This window comes from Vicugna pacos, chromosome 2 (genome assembly GCF_048564905.1).
Source record: "Vicugna pacos chromosome 2, VicPac4, whole genome shotgun sequence".
NCBI classification, from domain to species: Eukaryota; Metazoa; Chordata; class Mammalia; order Artiodactyla; family Camelidae; genus Vicugna; species Vicugna pacos.
This window is the reverse complement of record NC_132988.1, coordinates 93,424,813-93,449,625: the sequence shown is the minus strand read 5'-3', so window position 1 is coordinate 93,449,625 and position 24,813 is coordinate 93,424,813. Positions and strand designations below refer to the sequence as shown.

General features: G+C 38.9%; 2 protein-coding genes and 1 long non-coding RNA gene across 9 annotated transcripts in view; 2 read left to right on the top strand and 1 right to left on the bottom strand.

The window, feature by feature from the left end:
- WDR19 (WD repeat domain 19) overlaps positions 1 to 1,783 on the top strand; it is a 73,700-nt gene extending 71,917 nt beyond the window's left edge. For all 5 annotated transcript variants that reach the window (XM_006209751.4, XM_031687109.2, XM_072945050.1 and 2 more), the window contains one exon: positions 1,471 to 1,783. The gene's annotated coding sequence lies outside the window, so the exon portion shown is untranslated. The remainder of the gene's footprint in view (positions 1 to 1,470) is intronic.
- Positions 1,784 to 1,795: 12 nt separating this feature from the next.
- On the top strand, positions 1,796 to 5,501 carry LOC140687705 (uncharacterized). Its single transcript, XR_012062170.1, has 2 exons — positions 1,796 to 1,851; positions 4,832 to 5,501. It is a non-coding gene; the product is annotated as an uncharacterized lncRNA (long non-coding RNA).
- The window catches only part of RFC1 (replication factor C subunit 1), a 63,801-nt gene continuing 41,512 nt past the window's right edge, over positions 2,525 to 24,813 (bottom strand). Inside the window, exons 10-26 of one of the 3 annotated variants that reach the window (XR_012062158.1) lie at positions 23,493 to 23,600; positions 20,532 to 20,711; positions 19,253 to 19,357; positions 16,734 to 17,133; positions 15,148 to 15,260; positions 13,777 to 13,891; positions 12,366 to 12,457; positions 12,032 to 12,169; positions 11,787 to 11,882; positions 11,565 to 11,663; positions 10,223 to 10,377; positions 9,980 to 10,097; positions 8,420 to 8,565; positions 6,807 to 7,020; positions 5,492 to 5,683; positions 3,593 to 4,478; positions 2,525 to 3,124 (exon numbers count right to left, since the gene is read on the bottom strand). Coding sequence is in view for 2 of the 3 variants with exons in the window: in XM_006209753.3 (XP_006209815.1) it covers positions 4,395 to 4,478; positions 5,492 to 5,683; positions 6,807 to 7,020; positions 8,420 to 8,565; positions 9,980 to 10,097; positions 10,223 to 10,377; positions 11,565 to 11,663; positions 11,787 to 11,882; positions 12,032 to 12,169; positions 12,366 to 12,457; positions 13,777 to 13,891; positions 15,148 to 15,260; positions 16,734 to 17,133; positions 19,253 to 19,357; positions 20,532 to 20,711; positions 23,493 to 23,600 (2,355 nt within the window). In the remaining variant the exon portion in view is untranslated. Of the gene's footprint in view, positions 4,479 to 5,491; positions 5,684 to 6,806; positions 7,021 to 8,419; positions 8,566 to 9,979; positions 10,098 to 10,222; positions 10,378 to 11,564; positions 11,664 to 11,786; positions 11,883 to 12,031; positions 12,170 to 12,365; positions 12,458 to 13,776; positions 13,892 to 15,147; positions 15,261 to 16,733; positions 17,134 to 19,252; positions 19,358 to 20,531; positions 20,712 to 23,492; positions 23,601 to 24,813 lie in introns of all 3 variants that reach the window. The other 2 variants (XM_006209753.3, XM_006209754.3) reach the window with 2 other exon arrangements.

Here is a 24,813-nt window from a genome sequence, read left to right as displayed (position 1 = left end):
GAAGGCCTGTCTCTGAGGTAGAAGGCCTAAGTCGGAGACCAGATGTGGGGTCCAAACCCGTCACTCCTCAGGAGAAGCTGGGAGCTGTGATCCCCTCCCAGCTGTGGTATGACTGCACGGAGGGGCAGGAAAATGGAAAGATCATGTCAGCCTCTCCCACCCACCCTGATGTGGGCTTTTCCTTGTTTACTGGATGCATAGGAGTTGCTTGGCTATTTTCTAGGTATTTCTCAGAGGGAATTATTCTGTACATAGCTGTAGATTCACTGTGTCTGTGGGAGGAGTACTTCAGGAGCCTCCTACATCACCATCTTGAACCAGAACCTATCTCAGTTTCTGGGTCAGTAGGGTAGGCATGGCTTAGCTGCGCCTTCTGTTCAGGGCCTGACAAGGCTGCAGTTGGCTGGAGCTGCATTCTCCTGAGGCTCAAAGTCTTCATCCAGACTATTTGGTTGTAGACTTTGATCAGAGGACTGAGGCCTTCAGCTCCTAAAGGCAGTCCGCAACTTTGACACGTGGCACTCCCTACAACATGGAACTGTACTTCTTAAAAGTCCAGCAGAAGATTCTCTTCCAAGCCTGTGACGTTCAAGGACTTCCACAGGGTTTATATGCAGATTTTGGCATAATCCCTTTTCAGGATATTCTCCCTCACATTTTAGTAGCTCTGGCAGCCTCAGTGTTCTGACTCTTCCAGCTAGTAAGACTAAGACTTCACTGTTTAAGTTCTAGCCATCCTGTGCCTCGTGGACCTGCACTCAGGTGAAAAGGTATATAGAGATGAATCTCAGTAGATTTCTCTTCTTTGACGAGTGATACCTTTCCAATTTCTACCTGCTTTTGGTTGCTCTTCAATGCCCTTCAATAGTTATTGTATTTTATCCCAAATCTGTAACTATTATCAGTGGGAGGATTAATTTGCAACTTTGCTACTTCCAAAAACAGAATCTTGCTTGTTTTTGGTAATCTTACATGGACTCTCTCCAAACACTATCCCTGCATTAAAGCCGAGCCTTAGCCCACAGTGTCATAGCTACCTGTAGGTAAGCTTCCAGGAGTCACGACTGTACGTTGTCTTTTTAGAAAAGTTACTGCAAGTGTCTTATTACACAGGGACTACTGGTTGAAGCTATTGTCCACTGACTCCTTTTAGACAATCATTAAGTTTCAGGAAAATTTCTTCTCTACAGATTGCTTAGCACCAGCTTTGCACCTGCCAGTAAGGTGGCTGTTACCATTCTCACTGTATAACAGAGGTTTGCCCACACAATTTTAATCAGTTAAAGGCGAAGTAAAACTAAGTTCTAATTACAGACTGGAAATTTCTCACTTGATTGCAGTGATCCTGCTGCACACTCCAAAAATGAGCAAAAAAACCATCTTTATTATGCTTGGCTTTATTAGTAAATGCCAGTTATTACTTGAAACCCTTCTAAAAGCTTTTTTTTTTTTTTTGCTTGTCATTTCTAGGTGTAATGTTCCTGAGAAGATAGCATTTTTCCACAGAAGGCTGTGTTTCTACCCATGGTAGATTTAGAGATGGTCCTTCCTGGATACAGAAAACAAAACAAAGGCGACCTTTCCAGGTCACCACTTTAACTTCTGTAGAGTGGCAAACAGAGACATATATAACATGCTGTTTATTATACTCTGTATATTTCCTCTTCTGAGTCTTACATATGCTACACTCTGCACTGTTACTATGACACAATTGTAAATATTCAGCTTTTTGATAACTTTTATATTTTGAAATATCTCCTTTAAAATAAACTTACTGATTAGATGTTTGTAATGTCTTCCCAGATTTAAAGACAAAAAGAAAGGAAGGTGGCTTTGAACCATATTGTGAAGGTGAGACAACATAGATGTTAACAGTGTTAAAAAGTCTGAAATGAGAGGGCTTACACAAATCAAGGCTATTTAGCAGAATCAGTCCTAGAATAAAAACATCAAAAATCAGTAATATCAGCATTTGAAAGAATGAATGAAACTATAAGCTTATGTCTCTTGAGTCATTATACTGCATATTATGGAATTCCTGTCACAAAATTAAATTTGACTTCCTCTGAAGATGTACATTAATCAAAATCTCCAAAGTGGCTGGAGGGTTCCCTCCCTGTACCACACACCCCATACTACACATATCAGTATATGCTTCTTTGCCATGCAAAGCCAATGTACCAAAGTCTGAGCGGCTGACAGAGTCACGTAGCCTAGCTCTGACTGTATCAGATGATATGACTGTACAGTACAGCCACCAGCATCCCGAGCATTACAGAGGTACCTAGGAGCCTAGGGTAGCATCCGAAGTGCCAATATATTTTATAGCATCCAAGTATCCATATGCATGATGCCTCCAGCTTTATGATCTGTTCTTCCCTCCCAAAGGCTGGCTAGAGGCCTTGGCCTTTCTAAGTGATAATACAAGTCATTATCATTAAGTTTACACTTAGTCCCCTTGTTTTCCATTATCACTAGAGGGATGTTGTAAGGTTACAGGAATAAGAGCCACAGGCACTTGCAATCTGTGGGGGTAAGCACATTATATTTGGGGAGTTATGGGTCTCAGACACTCACTAATGAGCATAATGTTCCAGAACTTAGATAGGAAGATACTCCTCCAAGTACGTACAACAATGTGCTCCTTGTTAATAATTTCAAGAGGCCAAATAATGGTGCTGCAAATAAAAGACTGCCAAAACTTAAAAGATGAAGGATGAACAGTAGTGGTTATACAGTAGTAGTTTGTTACAGACTGCCAAATCCAAAAAAAAATCAAGTATACAGTTTTTCTGCTACAGAGATGCTTTGTGGCATTCCGTAGCTCCAAATCATAATGTACAAGTAAAGGACACTGTCTGTTGTTCTGGCTGCAAGGAGATTACAGTCCCTTTCCTGAGGAGCACACAGCAAAGTAGGCAGATATGACTTTCATATCCAAAAGCAACAGAAATGGAAGAATATGCATAGGAAATTTATGCTCACCTCCTTGGTGAGGTGAAGCAGTCACCAATCAAGGAAATCTTCACTGAACCAAGTTCAGGCGGTGCTTTAACAAAGAGAAGGACGTGGCTCAGTCGGCAAAGGCTTAACGCAATGTTTTACTCCCAAAATGAACACTGATCTACAGGAAAGACATTTTTCACACTGGTAAGTACACTTTAAATGTCTCAAGAACTGTCTCACCTCCCAAACAAGACTATCGGTTCCTTAAAGGCAGGGAAGAGAATACTGATTTTACATTCCTTTTAGCACATATCTCAAAGAAGTCACACATACTGCTGAACATTTACTGACAAAATTACGGATTAAAAAATTGCTCGACACCCAAATCCCAGGCTAGCTCCACAGCCTCAGGGGCCTCTCAACAGCACAGTCACAGGTGTAATCTAAAGTTTCAGTAAGGCCTGTGGAATCTGTCAGGACAGAACTGGATCTCCCAGGGTCAAAGTAGACCAAAACCAGTGTCCTTTTTGTCCCAAACCAGAGCGAGGTAAGATCCGTCCCAGCCTAGGCCCTACCAGTTTGAAACTGACAAGCGGGGACTCTGGGAGGATAAGCATGCCTGACAGTCTTTCTGCAGCCACCATACCTTCTGATAACAAAAAGTCCTCTCCATGGAACTCCGTTCATAGCAGAGACGTGGCTGACACAGAGGGCAGGTTGGGAATTAGAGCTCTCACTCTTCAAATGCCAAAGTTATGTTTCACACAACAGGTTAGTAGGAATATAGTTAGCTTTTTTATCTACTCATTTGCAAATTAATAAGGAAAAAATATACCAACATAATATTTTACTGTACAAGATAACAATCTTAAGAATTTGTACATGTATCATTTTTATGTACGTGGAACATTTTTATTCCTAATTTATATTTTGCAAGATATTTGACAGTATACAAAGAATACCCAGTTCTAGGTGGTGATTGTTTTGTATTATGATTTATTTACAACATTTCACCACGTAATAGGAACTACCTTTTTTTTAAAAATCAGCATTGGTCCTATAATGGCCATTAGGATAAATTCTTAAGCCTACAAAAGCTGCTTTAGTATCACTGTTCCCAGACATGTTACTGTTAATTAAAATCTGACTTCAAAGCCCACATGTAGGTTCTGACTCTGAGTGCACAGTCATTTTGAAGTACAATCTTATTAGATTGACAGGGGACAGTGGGGGACCCAAGCAGTCGTATCAACCTCTATAAGAGGTGCACATCAGCCTACTGGTTACAACATCCTTCTGGCTGTACCTCCGTTTGTTTTTATAATGGGACCATGAGGTGGCCCCATTGTGCTAAAACATGGTTCCTTTGGAAAAAGCAAGGCGTCTCCAGACCAGCTAGACTGGTCAGCAGGGTGAGTAAAGGTTGCTGTCAGTAGTGAAAAACGGTTTCACTTCTTTGAATTTTTTCCTTTTCCTTTTCTGGATTCCTTATCTTTTTCTGATTTTGAAGGCTTTGAAGATTTTGTCTTTTTCTGTTGGGAAGGAAAGATGCACAAAATAGTAAACAGCTGTGTTTATGAGTAAATGAAGTAAGTTCATCTGTTCAATAAACCCAATCTTTACCTACCACGTAATAAAGAAGAAAGGTTGCAAACATCTAGATCTTGAACTCCCGCTACTCCTCATGAGCCCACCAGCAACAGCTGGGCTAGCTCAGCCTTTAACTACTGAGAAGCTACTCAGGCTCTAGAACTAAAACATCTTCCCCGCTGTGCAGTTTCTTGGACTTAGAGCACAGGTAAATTAGGAAAGACAAAATAAGCAAGAGATAATTTACAAATAGGGTAACGTTTTCATGAAGCATTTCCTTTTCTTTCAGTTTCAGATTAGAGCAGGGGAGAAAGGCGGGCTTCTTATGTCTACACAAGATTAGCAAGAGCCACCCTGGAGAAGACCGCTATTCCCACCCCTGCGCATATAAAACAGGGCAAGAATGCTGTGCACACACACTAAGGATAGACGGGGATACGAGCTGGATTCCTTTGCCTCAACCACCAGTAACCTGGCCTGACACCACAAATGATTTTAACCTTTCCTAGCAGAAGATAAGGATGTTTTGCTCTGAGAAATTTCTACAGGCAGTTCAATGGATACAGCAAAACCCCACAAATAACAGAAGGGAGAAATGGTTCAATTTAAAATGCTTTTCTTGATTATGCTGTGAAAATGTGTGTCTGTGGGTAAAGCATACACCAATGGCAAACAAAATGGCCCTTCTCCTAACAGCATATAACCACCAATATGATGGCCTGTTTTCTTGCTGTTTGGCTCTTCCACTATTATAAGCAGACTGTATATAAATGAAATCTGTAACTCACCCTCGGAACTGTGACGAACCAAAAAAACTTTAAAAAGCATTTTCAGCTTCCTCTGCTACTTGCTAAACAGGCCCTGAATAATTTCTAAAGGCAAGTCATACACAAGAAAAGGTAAGCCACTTTGAGGGAGCATCACAGCTTCTCCTATTTGTAGATTAAAACACTACCTTGATCATAGCATCAGTTTCCAAAGTGTCCTGGTCTTTCTCATCAGATTGAGAGTCATCTTCATTTAACTCTTCGTTGTATTCAGAATCCAGTGCTGGGCCTGTGCTGAGTCTGTGTGTCTTTACTGCCTGAAGTGAATATGGAGTAAGGTGGACTTCCTTATTGTAAGCTCTTGTGAAGGCTGCCTTCACCTACACGAAAAGAATAGAGAAGGTTTTTTAAAATGTTAAGTGCCAAACAATTCTGTTCAACTCTGTAAGCCTAAAGGTTTGAGAGAGCCTGGGAACCCCTTGAAATTGTTCGTAAACTATGTATGCATGTACACGTAAATGTGCATGTACGTGCCTTTTTCTATAGAGAAGTTCCATATTTTTCATGACATTCTACATAGAGCCCATGACTCAAAAAGATAACAATCAGTATTTGAGAACATTAAGCAGATTTTTTAAAATCATGTTAAGTCATTGTTTTTACCTATTCAGTGCTCTGCAGTTCTACAAAGTGATAAGCAAAGTTAGTGAACTAATAAATCAAAAAAGGCTTACAATAAGGTACAAGTTAAAGCTGGCCTTTAATTACCACAAAATACATAGATTCCCTTTACCGTAGAAATTTAGGTTATTTAAAAGTACTAAGTAACTTGAAAACCCTTAGCTTCAAACATGTAAATCTAACTGTAGAATCAGCCCACAAATTCTAACAATGGATGTCTCTTGTGAGAATTTACCCATAGCCATTAAGTCACGTCAAAATTCTCGAGGAGGCAAGCCACAGAGAACATGCACCAAATAAACAGGCACAAAGGTATGGTACTAGATATTACAAATTCATGCTGTCATTTGAATTTTTTCATGCTCATTATATACATCAGGGAAAACATTATTACATAATAGACCATCCAACTGTAACAAATACACTGAATCCACAGATTAGGCAGATTAAGAAAAAGTATAAAAACGCTCAGCCTGTAAACACTTTTTTCTTTTCATAATGCATTACCATCATCTCACTTTTACTTCCCCCAGCTCATCTGCCCATCCTTATAAGGAATACATTTATATTTGCTCCTCAGATTTCACACCTTGCTTTTCCACTCAACATAAAGCAAAGATAAAACTACAAATTTTAAAGTCAAATCCAGAAGTCTACTTTTAATATTATACTCAAATAGTGTCTTTGGAAAGCATACACCATAAGCAAAAAGCATTTAAGTGAAAAAAAATTAAACTTTTAAAAGTATCTAAAACATCTCTGAAGTACTCCTAGTATATGGTAATTACAAAGTATTGGAGACCCAGTGGATACACAATTTACCTTGGGATCCAGCTTGGAGAAGGGACTAGGTCTGCCTCCCCAGCTGCTAATTTCCATGATATTCTCAAAGTCTTCTTTCATCAAATAATATGCGTCCATAAGAGCAACAACATCCTGTACTCCTTCTATCCCTTGTGAGGTCAAGGGCTGTACAAGTGCATCCCTTATACGTGACAGATAATCCATGTTTACAGTCCTTTTGCTGGAGTAAGTTCTTAAACCAAAACAAGAGAGATATACCTGTAGTCAATGGCAAACTACCACCAACTCAGTTTGCTGGAGTTTAATCCACTTTTAATAATGCTCAATAGAATGCCTACTATTTAACAGCTGGTGTAAGGAAACTTAGCATAACACTACCAGGGCAATGGATACACAGCAATATATCTGCACAAATATAGTGGGAGCATCAAAGGAGATACCCCTGGGGCACAGTGATGCATCATCTTTTAAAAAATGGTGGGCAAGGAATAGGAAAAGCACTGAGAGGTAAGCCTTCAGCTTGAACAATGAGAAGAGCAATGGGGAAAAGAGCCCTTTACAGCTTCTAGAGGCTGCCTACATCTCTTGACCGATGGTCCCTTTTTCCATCTTCAGTGCTGGTAGTGGAAGTGTAGCATCTTCAAACCTCTGTCTCTGATTGACTCTGCTGCTTCCAACTCCTTTTTTTTTTTTTTTTGTAAAGACCCTTAATAATTACATTGAGACCAACCAGATAATCCAAAATCTCAAGAGGGGAAAAAATTTGTGTTGTTTTAAGCCATTAAGTTTTGCTAATTTGTTACAGCAGCAAAAGGAAACTAATACAAGGGTGGCAAAAAAAAAAAAAAAAAAAAGACCTAGGCCATAGGCTATGAAGAGGGAACACAGTAGTAAGTAGAATTCTACAGGAACAGAAGAATGGAACTATCTCAGTTCAGTTTTAACCAAAAGTTAAGGGTGAACCAATATTCTCTCCAGGGATCAGAAAGGGAAATAAGATTACTCAAGTAATTCTTCATGGTTAAAAATGAATAATTGAAGTTCACTTAATATTTGGGTACACACATTTCTAAGTTTCTAAGCTTTAACAAAATTTTACCAAATAATAAGAATTTCTGAACTTCCTTAAACTTCTCTAAGCACACTGGTTTTCAATCATCTGAGTATTCACCTTCTGTTATACGTGAAACTGTATCCCCTATTCCAAATGACTAAGTCAGTTTACTATTAGAATAGGAGGTAAAAACTAGTTCGTTTATTTAAATAATTCCCTTTTTTCCTATTAAGTTATTTGTAAATCAAGATATTACGTATGCCTACTAGTAACAGGCATAGTCACAATAACAATAAATAATAGCACTACCTCAGATTTATGCAGCTTTAAAATGTAAAGTTACGGCACATCACTGTCTGGCTTTATTACCCAAAGTACCTTTTAAAGTGATCAAACAAGTGTTATACCAATTACAGATAATAAAACTGAGGCCCATAAAATATAAGGAACTATCTATGATCATTTATCTAGTTTGCAATAAAACCAAAACAACAAATCTTTGTGACTCATGCTATCCGTATGAAAGACTAAACATACCACACTAACAAAATGCCAGACGTGATGTAAAACCACTTACCTGAGACTCATATGCAGTGCTAGGTCCTGAACAATACGATCATGTTTGCCCATAGATGAGTGCCTCCCCAACCAGCTTGGAAAGGTGGGAAACTGGGTCATGTACCCTCTCATTAACTCTCCAGGAAGAACACTGGCATAAATGGCCTGAAAAAATTAATTGCAGTCCACAATTCAAATTCAGTACAAAAGTAGCTTCTTTAGCAGCTGTTCACTTCCAAGCAATCTCTGGAAACTGAAGCAACACTGCCCCAGTACTAATTCCAGGGTAGTCAGGCCCCTTCCCTCCGTCTCTGATCTGTGAGTATGGGAAATTTCGACCTGAGAAAATAACTAATTGCAGTAAACGCCTTGGTCCAAAATATGTCATGGCCCTCAGAGATCATCTTGCCTACTCAGCCTCCTCAGCCAGCTGATTCCAACATACACTAGTTACTTCTCAATGCCAATGTCACAGAAGAGACTTCAAGAGGAATATGACTGTCTAACATAAGCTGTTGATAGAAGAGTAGGATCAAAGTATGGAAAATCAAATAGAGAATCAAGTAAACTGGAACTTGAGAAAAGTTTTTTTAAGGGTATCCTTGGATATCCTCTATATCCAGGGTTTCCACTTTTTTAAAAGTTGGAATGACATGAATTTTGTATCCTGCTTTAATAATATTCTCTCGTAAGTATTTTTATATTAGATCATCTTTACAAATAATTTTAAAGGCTGCAAAATGTTCCATCAAGAGGATTTACCATAATTAATCATACTCCTACTGCTAAGCATGGAAATTTTCTCCCATTTCTTGCTATCAGAATGAATGCTTTAAGGAAGACTTTTTGCACATTAAGCTTTTCCTGTGTCTCACATTATTTCTTTGGAATAAATTCTCATAGGTATAATTATTAGGTATAAAAAAAATAAACACTTTTAAAACATAAGAGAAAGGACTCTTTAAGAGAAGAATGGGCCTTCCAGAAGTCCCTTGCCTGTCACTCAGGTCAATACTACTACATAAATGTACAGAACTCAGAATTCAGAGTTAAATATGAAAGTTTGCAAAACTCTGTTTTGAGTAAAAGGTATCAACCTAGGTTAAGTACTCAATATAAAGTAAAAAATATAAAATATAAAGCTGTCTCTTTAGCAAGGAAGAATAAAGAAAATCAGAATAATCAATTTATTATTAGAAAAGTGACTGCTGACCTGCCCTGGCTGCATTTCTTCAAGGATGAGCTACTTAGTAACAAACTGGGAGGCCCAGAATGACCAAAACAGAAATGGATTCTTAAGGTAAAACAGAGCAAATGAAATGTTTGACTCACATCTTAGTTATAATCAAAATCCAACATTCCCATTTCTGTAAGTCCATTTACATAAAAACATTGAAAAATAGGACTAGATTAAGAAATAGACAATAGCAACCATACAGTATTTAAATCTATAACAGATTGTATTTTTGTCATTAAGAGCCATAATGTTCTGACATTTCAAATAACTATAGGAGCTAAGAGCTAGTTTGTTCTCATTAACTAAACAGAGTCTGCACTTTAAGGAGAGCCCAAAGCCTACCTGTGTGGGCAGAAGACTCCAGTTCTGCTTATTCCGGATCTGCCGGTCCACTAGGTCCCCATCACATATGCTATCTGCTGCTCTGCTTAAAAGCATCAAGTGCTTTTTCATGTCACCCCTGCGGGAATAAACCGGTCTGGGTTACACCACTGTCCACACTCCACACCCCTCCTCTCCAGGTATCTGGCCTTCACGGTACTGGGAGGGTACTAATTCTACCCCTCACTAGCTCTGAACACTCACCCTGCAGCTATGGGCTTCACGTGTATGTAGTTCTCCTGGACAAAGAGGGGTGCTATTGAATAATCATGAAAAAAGAGATCTGATTTGTCCATAAGTGACATATGAGCAGTCTCCTCTCCAGCTGCAAACACTTTCCGGGCAACATCAAATGGGCCCTAAAAAGAGAGAGGGACATACCTAGTAGATGGCCAATATCCAAAACACTGACAACAACAAGGGCTGGCTCACATGTGGAGCAACAGAAACTCTCTTTCATTGCTGGTAAGAATGCAAGATGGTACAGTCACTTTGGAAGACAGATCAACAGTTTCTTACAAAACTAAGTATCCTCTTACCATACAATCCAGCACCTGTGCTCCTTGGTATTTACCCAAATGAACTGAAAATATCCACACAAAAAACCTGCACATGACTGGTTATAGCAGCTTTATTCAAAACTGCCAAAACTTGGGAGCAATCAAGATACCCTTTAATAGGTGAATGAATGGATAAAGTATGGTACATCCAGACACTGGACTATTAGCACTAAAAAGAAACATTATAAAGCCATGAAAAGGGATGGAGAAAACTTAAAACGTACACGTCTAAATGAAAGAAGCCACTCTCAAAAGGCTACATACTGTATGGTTCCAACTATATGACATTCTGAAAAAGGTGAAGCTATGGAGACAGTAAAAAGATTAGTGGTTGCCAGGGGTTGGAGGAAGGGAGGGATGAACATCAACGTACCTATAAGTGTACCCTTTTGGTGGGGGATGTTGATAGTGGGGGGCATTATGTAAATCTAGGGACAGAGGATGAACAGGAAATCTCAATTTCGCTGTAAACCTAAAATGGCTCTAAAAATGTTGATTAATTTTTAAAAGGGGGGGGGGGAAGCACTGTTTAATCATTGCCCTAACTGTAATAATAAAATCTGACTGGTGACTAGGTGAAACAGAACACAGGGATAATTGATACCGACCTCAACTCCAGTCTGAGAGAGGTCATTAAACTATAAACCATTTGAAACAAGATTATTCTGAACAGTTGCAAAACCATTCAAAACATGAAATCCATACGTAAGGGACTCTGAAAAGGCCATTTTATAACTATTGGGGCATGAGTATAATTTGAAACTTCCTTTTCTCAAAACTTACAAATGCAATGACAGTCATTAAAGAAAAATTCATTTGAATTAGAAGCTATTTGAGCAGCTGCCTATATCTCTTACTACAAATATCCACCGGTTCTACAGGTGTATCAAAGGACAATAATAACTGTTTCTATTAAATTAATACTGACAGGACAACAAGTTCTTTGGCTAAGAGTTCTTCAAACTAAGAATGTAAATTTGTTTTACCAGTTTGATATCCTTTTTGGCTCTGTGAGAATCAGCCTTGGCCTGGTCGTAGGTTAGTGCCTTACTTCGTGCACACCACATACTCAGATTGTGTAAAACCTAAAAGAACCACAAATACGACACTGTAAAGATGGGAAAATATTGCCACTCCTTGTCCCCAAAACACTGAAGGCATCAATTCAACAGAATCATCAACTGTTACATAATATATATTTAATTTACCTGTCTGATATCTTGATTGGCTCCCAAAATTATTTCATTCATAGCTGGAGGAGGGATCTTTAAACCCTCTTTAAATGCAATAGACATCATAGCACCCTGAAATTTGACAAAGGGGAATGAATTGTCACTGATGTTTTTTTAATCCATATAATCAGATTTTTAAAAATCTTTATCAGATACTTTAAAAAACTGATCCAAAAATATATAGGATAGTGTGATGGAGAAAAAAATTCCAATCATCATACCTTAATCTGCTCAACCCGAGGTCTTTGAAAACGAAGATCAAAACAATAATGAACCAAAGAGCGAATCTTGGGATGATTTCTATCATTGCACATACAAATAATGGGAATTTTTGTATGTTTTATTAGGGCAATTAATTCCTGAAAGGAAAATTTGCAACACAAAAATAATTATCTAAAAACAACAACAAAATACCAAACAATGTATGTATCTTAGGTTTTAAAACCTCCTCAGTGACATGCCTTAATTGCTATCAATACCACAGCGTAATAATTACTCCTTTAAATTTTTTTTTTAAACCTCAAAATCAACAGTAAAATGCAAAAATTTCATTACCTGAATTCCTCCCCTGTCCTCACTGCCTGCCATGCCATCGACCTCATCCATGAGGAGAGCGTGTTTCATGCTTACTGAGTGGACTGCTCCAGCTGACCCACGTTGAGAAGCAATGGGATGGGACGAAAACAAAATAACAGTTGTTCAAATACTGCCACTTTAAATATTCATGTAACATTTTAAACTGATACAGAATATATGTCCATGGTCCAAAATTCAAAAGGCACAAGAGTAAGCAGTGAAAAGAAATTCTCTCCCACCTCTGCCCTCTAGAGTACCCAGTTTCTCTCTCTAGATGCAAACAATGCGAACAGTCTAATGTACATATATCCCTTAAGAGACATTCTATATATATTGAAAATGTGTGCATAAAAATACACACCTTGATTTTATCATTCAATATATTTTAGCACTCTGCTCCTTATCTGTAGATATAGAACACCTCATTGTTTTAAGGCTATTTAAATATCCCATTTTACACATATATCATAATCACTTTCCATTGATAAAATATAAAGATGCTTCCATGCTTCCAATCTTCTGCCATTATGAATAGCACTAAATGAATATCCTACATAGATACATCATTTGCATACATAAAAGTATAACAGGTGCTAAATTCCAGGAACTGGAATTTCTAGCTTAAAGGGTATGTGTAATTTAACTTTAAGAAATACTGTCAGATTGCTCTCCAGAGTTGTACTGATTTACACTCCCAGCAACCATGTATAAGAGTGACATTTCCTGAGCAAATTCTTTTTAACAATGATTTTCTACCACTTAAAAGTATCAAGACCCAGGTGACCATGCAACATACCATAGATTCTAAACATGCAATAGGATCTCTAATTTGGGCGCCTTATTTTCCCCATAAACTCCGGCCACACTAGCTACACCTGAAACCAAGTGGGACTTTCACACTGGGTCTTTCCTCCTCCTCTACTACCTTTGCCTTAAATAACCTCTTATATCCACAGACTACTCTCTTTCTCATTCTTCAAAGCCCTCTGAATAAATGTCACTCTTTTCCTGGTAGCTTTCTCCAGTGCCCCAAATAGAATCATTCCTTCATCTACGGGCCTCTGTCAGCTCACTCACGCACTGTATTAGTTAGTTATTCACTTTCCCGCTTCACAGGATTCACCTGTGAATACTCTAAAATCACATGCAAAATGCATAAATGTCTGTGCGTACATTTTTATCACATTCTCAGAAACCACAAAGACCTGAAAAAAAAGGTAACTACTGTCCCATAAGAGTTAATTTCTTATTCTCTCATTAGCCCCAGAATTTAGTAGGGTGCCTCGTACATAGTAACATTCAATACTGGTTACTGACCATTGAAATGAACTTGTTTTTCTTACATAAACCTCCCACCCCTCAAAAGAAAACTGTACAAAACTCCACATACTTGAACAAAAGCCTCTGATGCTGGTATTATTCAGCGATTCAGCAACAATCTCCTTCAAACTGTTCTTACTCCGAGTGTCACTTGCATTCAGTTCCACGTAGCTATATCCCAATTCCTAATCAAAATATTGGAAACTATTTCTATCACAATGCAGATTATTAACTCTCCCCCCAAAAACCAAGGCAATTAAGGAAGAAAGAGGGTAGAAAAATCACAAAAGTGACTATGGGTAAAAAGATAAAGTAGAACCCTAACAGACAATGAGATTGTAATATGCCTCACGATATTAAGAGATTTTTAAAACAGCATATACATACATACCACACATACACAAACACACACAGATTTGGTCTTAAAACCTCAGCTGATAAATCACTAACCTGGAAGGGTATATATGAACAAGCAATGTTACTAAGTTAGCTTCTTAAAGTCCCAAAAAGAATTAAATATAACCATCCCAAAATTTCAGTATCAGATACAGAATTAATCTATATTAAGATACCAAAAAGTAATTAGTGACTCTTTAAGATAAATTATAAAATTAAATCATTCTTTGTCAAACTATTCCAATATATAATCTTTCTCTCAAATTGTGGAAGATCAAATAATTTGGACTCATTTCCCAAAACTGATCATTATATTGATTATAAGGTAATTCAATTCCCCAAAAAAGTAATGATAATAATAATGGGAAAAAAAGAGTCACCTTCACAATGGTAGTGACTAGGGAAAAATTTTTGTTTTTCGTTTTTTTAAATGTTCATAAACAGAGTAGAAAATATACAGGGATTATACCAGCTAAAAATTAATGCTCTGATCCATGCAATAAAGACTAAACGAAACTACCAGCTTATGGGACAGAGAGTTGGGAAATCCAGCAATAAATTTAAAGTAAATTTAAACTCCCTCACTTTATCATTCTGATGCCATTTCATGTACCGTTTCATACCATTCTGATTTGCTCTAGTGTCTCGTCCTCTCATTGTCTGGAGATACAGCAGCCGTAGGGAAAACAAGAGCAAAGGCAAGATCCCATAGCAGTGAGGAGTTGGACTATTGGGGTTCACACTGTGCCGCCACCCTCCTCTGTAAGCCCCCTTCCTTTGTCACATGAGGAAGTCCCTATATTCAGTACACAGAATTCTTCCTATGAGGGTATATTAGATAGCTGTATCTATAAGAATCTGTAAGACATATTTATCTTACCTAGAAGATAATGCACCCAAGGGCTTACTAGCTCACTGCCTGGCACATAAGAAAATACCACCTATTATAATTACCAATATTTTAAAAAGGATGAAAATGACAAATATCCCCAGAACCAAAGCAAATTCTAAAGGTTTGACTTTAGAAGAATAACAGAACACTCACCTGACAAACTAGAGAAGCTGTGGTTGTTTTGCCAACACCTGGAGGGCCTGAGAGCAATGCAGCTTTAAAACTGGAGCCATCATCTTTGCCCGCAAATTTACCAACCTTTGCTGCTGGGAAAAAAGAAATTCCAGAATGTTAACCTATATTATCCAACAGAAATGCAAAATGGTAGGAGTAATTGTGCATAAAGTTAGCATCAAGAACAGTCCTCCAATTTAGTTCTAAATTTGTAGGATATTTTCTACAAAGTATAAACAACAGTTTCCAGGGCATGTAGTGAAATTCTACTCACTCCCTACCTCACCTTCACTCAAAAAACTAAAACTAACTTTAAAACTCTGATTTGAAACAATTTTATGAGTTTCCTTTCCTACAAAAGCACAGGTCATGGAGCAGACCAGCTGGGCTCTGATCCTAACTCCACCACTCACCAGCTGGGAGAACAGAAGTGACTTAACCCCTCTGCATGTGTTTCCTCCTTTGTAAAATGAGGGTAACTATAGTAATGTGCTTGGTAGGGATGTTGTGAAGACGGACATGCTGAGCACAAAGCCTGGCACGCCTCAGTAAATATTAACTAGCACAGTCACCTACATGATCACACAAAGAATGAACTGAAGATGCTGTGTCTACAACTATCCTGCCCAGCTCAACTCTAGAGCTTTCTTTCTCCTCTTATCACATGGGGGCCCGGCACATAAAGTGTGTTCAACACATACACAGTGACTGAGGGAGAGATGGTTAAACCTACTGTGGGCGTGGGAAACTGCAGTTCACCTGAAGCCTTAAGTCTTCTCCAGGCACACAAAGCACTTACACACCTTTAATTTGGTTTTTGAAAGAGAAAAGGAGTCAGCTTAAATTTAACCCTGTATCATTACAATTCTATTATGTTATAAATAAAATAAACTGTCACTGTTGGCCAATGTCTAGTGACCATCTAGACACTGTGATTAGCAACATCAGTCCCAATAAAAAATACTTTGGACATTAAATGTATATAGTGACTGCTCGTTTTCCATGCCTACCAAAGCAAACATGCTACTGGGATTTTTAGGCTGCCTGCTCTGCAAGCGAGCTCAGCGTTTTATTTGCACCTCTCCCCTTGAGGTCTCCTTGGCCCTCTCAGGGGTCTTGGTCTCACATGTCTCAGATCTTGGTACATGTATTCTCTCCCACTCGACATCCCCCGCCCTTCACCCAACTAACTCCTTCTTAGTTTCCCAGTCTTAGCTTAAATATACGTTCCTCTAGGGATGGCAGCACACATCCCCATCCCTGACCGCACACCTCCACCCCATGAGCACTACATACTTAACCCTGTAACAGCACTTAGCACAATATATTCTAATTGCTCGTTTCATCGATGTCTTCCTCACTGACTGGGAGCTCCTTGAAGGGGACTGTGCTTTGTCCATAAAAGCACTTCTGGTATCTAGTACAGCACCTGAGCTCAGAGCAGGTGCTCAATAAATGCTTGCTCAGAGTTCAAAGAATCAACTATTATACTTCCTAACAGATACGACACTGAGCAATTACATGGTGACAGACACACACAAAAATGAATGAAGTTGTAAAATCACCGCATTTCTTATCTTCTGATGGACTCTTGTGCCAGTTTTGGAGCCAGCGTAGGAGTTTGTTGGCACAGCTCTGGTCACCTTGCTGTCCAATTATGGTCTTGAGCGAGGTTGGCTTATATTTATCCACCCAGAGCAAATTTTCCACTTTGTTTTCACTGCTGTCATCAGCCAAATTCCTAGCCCGGCTGTCACCATTTGTCTCCTCAGCCACCTGCTCCTTGAAGTCCAGGCCTCTCCGAAACACACTTGTTTCTTTTTTTATTGACTTTATAGAGCTTTCTCTCTGGGGAGTCAGCTGGCACTTTTTAGATTCTGATTCCTTCTTAGTTGGACTAATTTTTCTTTTTCCTCGGTCATTTTTTTGGGGTGTTCTTTCCAATTTGGATTTTTCTTTCTTCATCTTAAAAATTGGAAAAGTGAGGAAAAAAGAAACCTGATGAGATATACAGAATTTCTATCCTGCAACATGTACTCTAGAGGGCAATCTGAGGTATCCAAGTCAGCTACCCAACCTAGGTCTGTCTTTTCACAATGGACTCTGCTGTTTGTGGAAACCCCACCTTTCCAACTTTATAAAAATTAACAACACACCAAAAAGCACCCAAATGCAATTTTTTAAAATGAAAATATATTAGTTTTTAAAAGTATTACAAAATCAGTTTTAAAAAATGTGAATGATTAAGACTTGTTTTCTAATTAAAATTTAATTCTTCCACAAAAACTTGCATACAAATATTTAAAGCAGCATTATTACATTTTATATAAACAAATAATTATATATTATAGCCAAAAAAATGGAAACAACCCAAAATGGCCATCAACTGATGAATAAACAAAATGTGGTATATCCACACAATAGAATACTAATCACCAATAAAAAGGAGTGAAGCACTGATGTATGCTTCAAAGTAGCTGAACCTTGAAAACATAATGCTAAGTGAAGAAAGCCAGCCACAAAGGGCCACATATTACATGTTTCCTTTTGTATGACATGTCCAGAATAGGCAAATCTGTAGACAGAAAGCAGAGTAGTGGTTGCCACCGAGTGGGTATGAAGAGTGACTGCTAATGGGTACAGGGTAGGGGGAGTGATGAAAATGCTCTGGAGTAGAGAGTGGTGACAGTTGCACAATCTTGTGAATATACTAAAAGCCACCAACATACACTCTAAAAGGATAAATGTTATGATGTGTGAATAATGTCCAATAAAAAAAAATTAGTGACCCTTTAGTAGTAAGTGGATGCAAATGTTTAAGGAAAAACAAGGAACCAGCATAGTGTTAAAGTATCTCTCCAAGATATTCATCAATTACAAAGAGAAAACTATCACTTCACTCCTGGGAGGACCAAGCAGAAATCACCTTAACCAAGTAATAAAGGTTAACATCATCAATAGTAAGACATATTGGGGGAGAAAAAGATGTATTGACATCAAACACAACTGATATGATGCACTGAGGAGGACCCAAAACGTCACTTATGTGGTCTTCTTGCCAAAAATGCATAACCTCAATCTAACTATGAGGAAACATCAACATCCCAAACTGACAGACAATCTACAAAACAACTAACTAGTATGCATCAAATCAAGATCATAAAAAGACAAGGAACGACTTGAAGAACTATTACAGACTGGAGAAGACTAAGACGACAACTAAATGCAGTGTGGGATCCTTGAACAGAAAAAGGACAAGGGGGGAAAATGTGAAGTTCAGATAACGTGCAGTTGTAGTTAACAGTATGGCATCAATTTTAATTTCCTGGTTGTAATAACTGTGCTATGGCTATATAAGTTGTTAGTATTAGGGGACACTGGATGAAGGGTCAATCCAAGTCATTCCCCAAGAGTTTTCTAACTGGAATAAATGGGAAGACCACCTTGCCACCTGGGTGACCGAGCTGGGGACATTAAACTTGGGCTGCTAGCACCTGTGTCCCACACATGGGAAAGTGGGAATGAATGAAGCTAACACCAGGAGAAGGAGACAGACAGATTGAAAGGGTCATAAAAGCACTGTGGTCTGCACATCCAGTAGCTCCTACATCAGCCTCACCCTGCCCATGGTATAGGTATGTGAGTCACATTTCTTCCCTTTTTGCTAAAGCTAAAGCTATGGGCTGGTTTCTGTCATAACTGAAAAAGCCCTAATATAGTTCTAATTGAAAATGATTTTATCATGCTGATACCATAAATGTATCCTTTAAAGAACTCTCAAGCACTAAACTGCTGCACAATGTTACTACAAGAATATGGAGAGAATGGACATTTTCATAAGTAGCTGTGGTCAGTACAGTTCACTGTCCTCTTTCTCCCTCCTCACACTCCCTTGAGAAAGGTCAGGAAATCAAAAATGACAGCCTAAAGCAGAGTCCACCTACTCAGAAGGAAATAAGGGAAGTCCATCCGCAGTAGAAGGAAAAGGTAATCTTTTAGCCCACAGGCCTTTACCCACCCAAGAAATGTCTCTATGAAACAGGAATACACCAACTTAAATAGATCAAGTTCATTTTATACAAACCTCAGCTTCAGCTGCTATTTCATACTTGGACTTCTTCCCTGGCATGGTTCGAATCAGATTCAATAGGCCATCTTCATCAATAATTTTTGTTCCCAAGGCGGCTGCCTATTGATTAAAAATGGAAATCACTGAAACGATTACTTTCTGTAAAAAAATATATATGATTCTAGGGCTTGTCAAAAGGTGAAAAATCACATTTGTAAATTAGGTAATACTGGGATCTTTCTTAAAACCATATTCATGAAAAAGTATCATTAAAAAGAAAGAAAACAGCAGATGCCTCCCCCAGGAGTGTTGGGCTGGCACCTGAGCAGCACACTGCCACTGCTGTGGACTGCTTTACCTTTCCCTCTACCCTACAAAGGGCAAAGCCACGCGGGCTCAAGTCCAGCTCTTCACACCCTCTCCCAGGGTTGATCGGCTGGCACTCTCCCCTACCTGCTGCCCTGCTGCTAACAGAACTCCAATGTGTCCATTTCCAAGGGATGTCTTATAACTGGTCTAAGAATCACAAAGTCCTCATCCTCCCAACCTCCCTCATAGCTCTGAATGGCCATGTGACAGGTCTGGCCAATGAGACTTCAGTGGAATTCTACATGAGGTGCCTCCAGGAAAACTCGTATAAGGTCAGTCACAACCAGCGTAACATCTTGCCACCGCTCCCTATTTCCTGTGTTGAATGTGAACTTGAGAGCTGCAGCCACCTTGCAACACAAGGCAACATGCGTGAAGATGAAAGCTAACACTGTAAGGATAACAAAAGTGGAGGATGGAAGCAGCCTAGCTACATCTCTGAGGTACGGAACCACCCCCCAGGAACTGCTTACCTCTGGAATTTTCATAAGGCAAGGAACTAAGCAGGTATTTGTCAAAACCGCAGTTAGTTAGGTATTCTGTTCCCTGGAACTAAATGCCATCCTACCCAACAGGCCTTCCAACGAAAAAACTTACGACGGAGCCCACAGCAGCACACAGGCATACTTAGGGCTAGACAAAGAGGAAAACTGCACTTGCTTCTTTCTTCAAAAAAAGATTTTAACTGGAATAACTAAGAAAGCCAAGTAAATAGGAACTGTGCCTTCAACTGGAAAACCAGAATCCTGGGCTAGAAGCCAAACAACACTTGTGTGGAGAAAAAAATAATGCAGGGAAGAAACTACTTTTTCATTTTTCCCCTTCATTTCACTCTGTGTAAAGGACATTACTACCAATGGTCACATCAAGGGCCTGCCAAGGCAAGCAGGCTGTCTCCCTGTGCGGAGAAGACAGCAGTACCCACCTTATCACTCTTGGACTGACCACTGTCGCGACCCCTGACAAGGTAATTTGTCTTCTTGCTGACATTTCCTGTTACTTTTCCCCCGTAACGCTCAATTAGAGACTTGGCCTCGTCTCGTTCAATGGACTCCAGCACTCCTGTGATTACAAACGTAAGGCCTTCCAAGCAATTTTCAGCTCCCTAAAAACCAAAATGTTCAAGCAGAGAGGAAATTACATGGAGCTTTCCAAAGAAATATTTGGCATTAAAACTGCAGGAAGTTGATTCTTCTCATTTGACATCATAAATAATCTCAGCATGAAAAATCTGCAGGAAATTTAATAGCAAATAAGCAGAGCCTGAAATGAAATCCTGAGAAATTCTTCTGTGGGCTAACAGTTAATAAACTGATAAAACCATACATCCAATATGGTTAGGAAAGCTTATTAAAATTATCCATTCATACTATTCTCATTTTTTTTTAATATTTAAACTACTGCTTAACTTGTATAACTTTAAGTAAACAACCACATGCACCTACAGAATATCTTTGTGAAAAAAGTAAAGTTTCAATTCTGAAAAAACTAAAACAAGTTTGAACTCCTGCTCTTCTCTCTGGCTGTTTACCCCCCCACCCCATACTAAATCTAACAACCTGTGAGTAACTTAAGGGCAAAAGCATACAATCTCTTGATTGGAAAGATCTCTTGATAATACAAAAAACACTGGCCAAAGAGAGCTGGATGGAAGAGACATTTAATCTTAATTGGAAATGTGTATAGCTACAGACTTGTTTTTACTTCTGCAGTGGTTCAATATGGTACAGCCAAGCAAAATGAAAATTATGTAAATCATTCGAAATTACTTATTAATAGAGAACTGAGATCAACACAGACTTAAAACAGGCTTGAAAAGAAGAAACTAAACAAAATTCAAAGACTGCCCCAATACAAGTTCAATCCCTCACCATGCAGGTGAAGAACTATTCTTGGGGGATTTAAAAAAAAAAAAGCCATAAATCTGCTTGGAGAGAAAAGGTTTGACTAACTACATCTCAAAGTCCCTATGATTCTAGGATTGAAATGATCTTGTAAAAACTAAACTACTTAAATTCTTCTCAAGAAATTTAAAGTAACTTTAGAAAATGCCACAGCAAACCCCTATCCCACACACCCTAATTAACTATCATCTCCTGAACTATCACACACTGTGGCTTTATCTTTTTACTTATCCAATCTCCACACTTCTAGCCTCCCTACCAAACCCTTCCACTCTAGAACTCTTCCCGCAGGGCCAACAAACCACCCAACATTCTCAACCTCTTCTCCAATATCCCCTCCATGGCCTTGCCTTCACTGATACCTGGCTGCCCCACTAAGAACCCCACTTTGCCTCGAGTCCTCTCAAGCAGAGGCTTTCTTAGTCTTTCATATACTACGTGCAGGAGGCAAGACTGGTATCTTCTATAAGCCCTGTAAGGCTCATCTCTCCCCCTTTTTCTTAGGGGAACTACTGATCTCCATTTGTGCGCTGAATCTCCTGCCCTTCTACATTCTCAGAAACCTCATACTACATTTGATTCTTCTTCTCTTTCTGGTAAACCTTCAGTCTCTCCTTTTCTGGTACGTCAATCCCATCACACACACACAAAAAAATTAAAAAACAAAAACCACGCTTTAAGTATCTCCTACCTTAAAAACACTCACATTTTCCCTCTAAATCCCACCTTCTATTTGTAGGTAGAAGTCCTCTCTCTCCTCTCCCCTTCGCAACCAACTTAGAAAAAAAAAAATCTATCACTTATGCTGCCTCCTTTTTCTCCTCTCACTCACTCTTCAATCCATTTCCATCAGATTCTACCTCTATCATTCTATTGAAACTTCTCTTGATCAGTCATGTTACTAAATGCAGTGGACAACTTTCCATCTCCTCTTAATCATTTTTTAAAAAAATCTCTCTTGCCTTTGCTCCTGTGACACCACCTTTACCAGGCTTCTCTCCCACATTTGTGGCTGCTTCTTCACAGTCTGAGTTTCATCCTCCTCTGCTTCATGAAGAAGCTAGGCCCAAGGCCGCCCTCTCTTCTCTCTGCACTTGCTGGTCAGGTGACATTAATAACTTCACACATTATCTACATGCCAATATGTCCACGTTTTTACATCCTGACTTCTGTTCTGAGTTCTAGCCCTGCATATCTAACCTGTCTGCCTAACATTTCCGTGTGGCTATCTCACATACATCTAAAGCCAGCATGGTGACAACAAACTCATTATCATCTCCCTAGATCGGCTGTGCCTCAGCGGCATCAGCACCCACCCAGTTGCTCATGCCAATAGCCAGGACACCATCCTCGATGCTCAACCCCACTTCCAATCATCACCAAGTCCTAAGGATTTTACCTTTTCCATTGAAACTACTTCACTTTTCAATACTTTCTCTGCTACTGCCCTAGAGAAGTCTCTGTTACTTCTCACCAGCTTTCCTAAGGGAGCTCCCTGTATCTATTCCCCGCTCCACTGCACTCTATACTCATAGCCAGGATGCTCTGTTTGAAACACAAACCTGGCCATACTATTCCCCCACTTACAACGCCCCTTGGGGCCAGCTTCCTCTGTTATACTCCCTAAGAGCATCTTGATTTTTCCCTTACGGCACATATCACAATTATAATTAAATAATAATTTATTTAATGTCTCTTTCCTGAGTTAGATCATAAGCACCATGACAGCAAAGAGCATTAGTCCTGTGACTGCCACATCTTCAAAGCTCAGCCCTTGCAGGGCAACATGTTACTTAAAGGAAATTTTTTGTAAGTATCAAGCAGTGATTTATAAGGTGAATAAACATCTGTAATTTGTAAAGATGGTGACTAAGGCTTTTCTGTTAATGTTTGACTATTAATTATCTGCTGCTGTAAATATAGTGAATACACACATGGACTCGCAGGGCAGAGGCCCTGACACATCCCCTCAGTACTCTTACCTTTGGTATTTCTTTGGAGCCCAGGGCTTTGGGACCTTCTCGATTTAAGTAGCTCCGATAAGCTTGATAATTACTGCGTCTCTTTTCAGAATCTTCAGGACTTATAGACTTCAGGGAGAGGGAAAATAAACTGAATAAAATCATGCAAAATTCATGTAAAATTAAATACACATCAATAAATAAACAGTAAGTCGTTTCAGTGTTTGGTCTTGATAGTAACATTTTTAGCTACACAGGTACTCCCCAATTTACACATGCCCAGCTTATAAACACCCCTATAATCAGCCCTTCTCTGACCTTTCGACACTCTCTAAAGGTACATGCCTCAGGGTGGACAGGGTGAATAAGCCAAGTTGCTAGCCCCAAGCCCAAAAAAACAAAAAAGTATATTTTATTTCAAAAATTCATGTGAACTTTTAGTGGGGAGGGTATAGCTCAAGTGGTAAAGTGTATGCTTTGCATGCAGGAGGTCCTGGGTTCAATCCCCAGTACCTCGTCTAAAAATAAGTAAATAGATAAATAAATTTAAAAAACAAATTACCTCTTCCCCCCCAAAACAATTCACGTGAACTTTAAATTCTATTCATAATATATCATGTGTATTTCAATGGAAATAACTAATTTTTTCCCAAATCAACCTGAACACACAAGAAAACATCCTATTTTTATCCAATGGCCTTGTATACCCTTAAAATAACATCTCCTCTATACTCCTGAGGATATGAGGACTGCAGTCTGAGAATTAATGGCTTCATATAAACAGCTGGCTCATATAGGGGCCAAGCTTTGCTCCAAAACAGCAGGCAATTCTACATGCCACCACCCTTCCTTCTGTGTTTAATTTCTCCTATTCTATTTCTCTGAAGAGGATCTTACCATGGTGTATCTCAGAAAATCCTGGGGAATTTTTAAATATGTATCTTTGGATGCACTCCAAGTGTTTGATTCAGAGACATGGGATATGACTGAGGCATGTGTATTCTGGAGAATATTCTAGGTAATTCTGATTTAAGAACCAGTATTAAGAATGGTCTCTGCCGTTTTTTCTACTTTCTAATTTACATTATTTTTAACTTGTAAGCCACCTCAAATCCCTTTGAGAGTAGACAAAAAATACCATTTCTATGCAAATAAATGATTTAATCAACAAAATGGGGTGATTTGCTTTGGTTTTGAGTTTAATATGCCAGTATGGGATGATCCTAGGCCTTAACCCTACTTTTTAACAGCGGTTCTCAAATGTTGGTGTGCGTTCATACCATCTGAAAAACTTTTTGAAATACACCAGCCCAGACCACATGTCCTAGGAAACCATATTTTT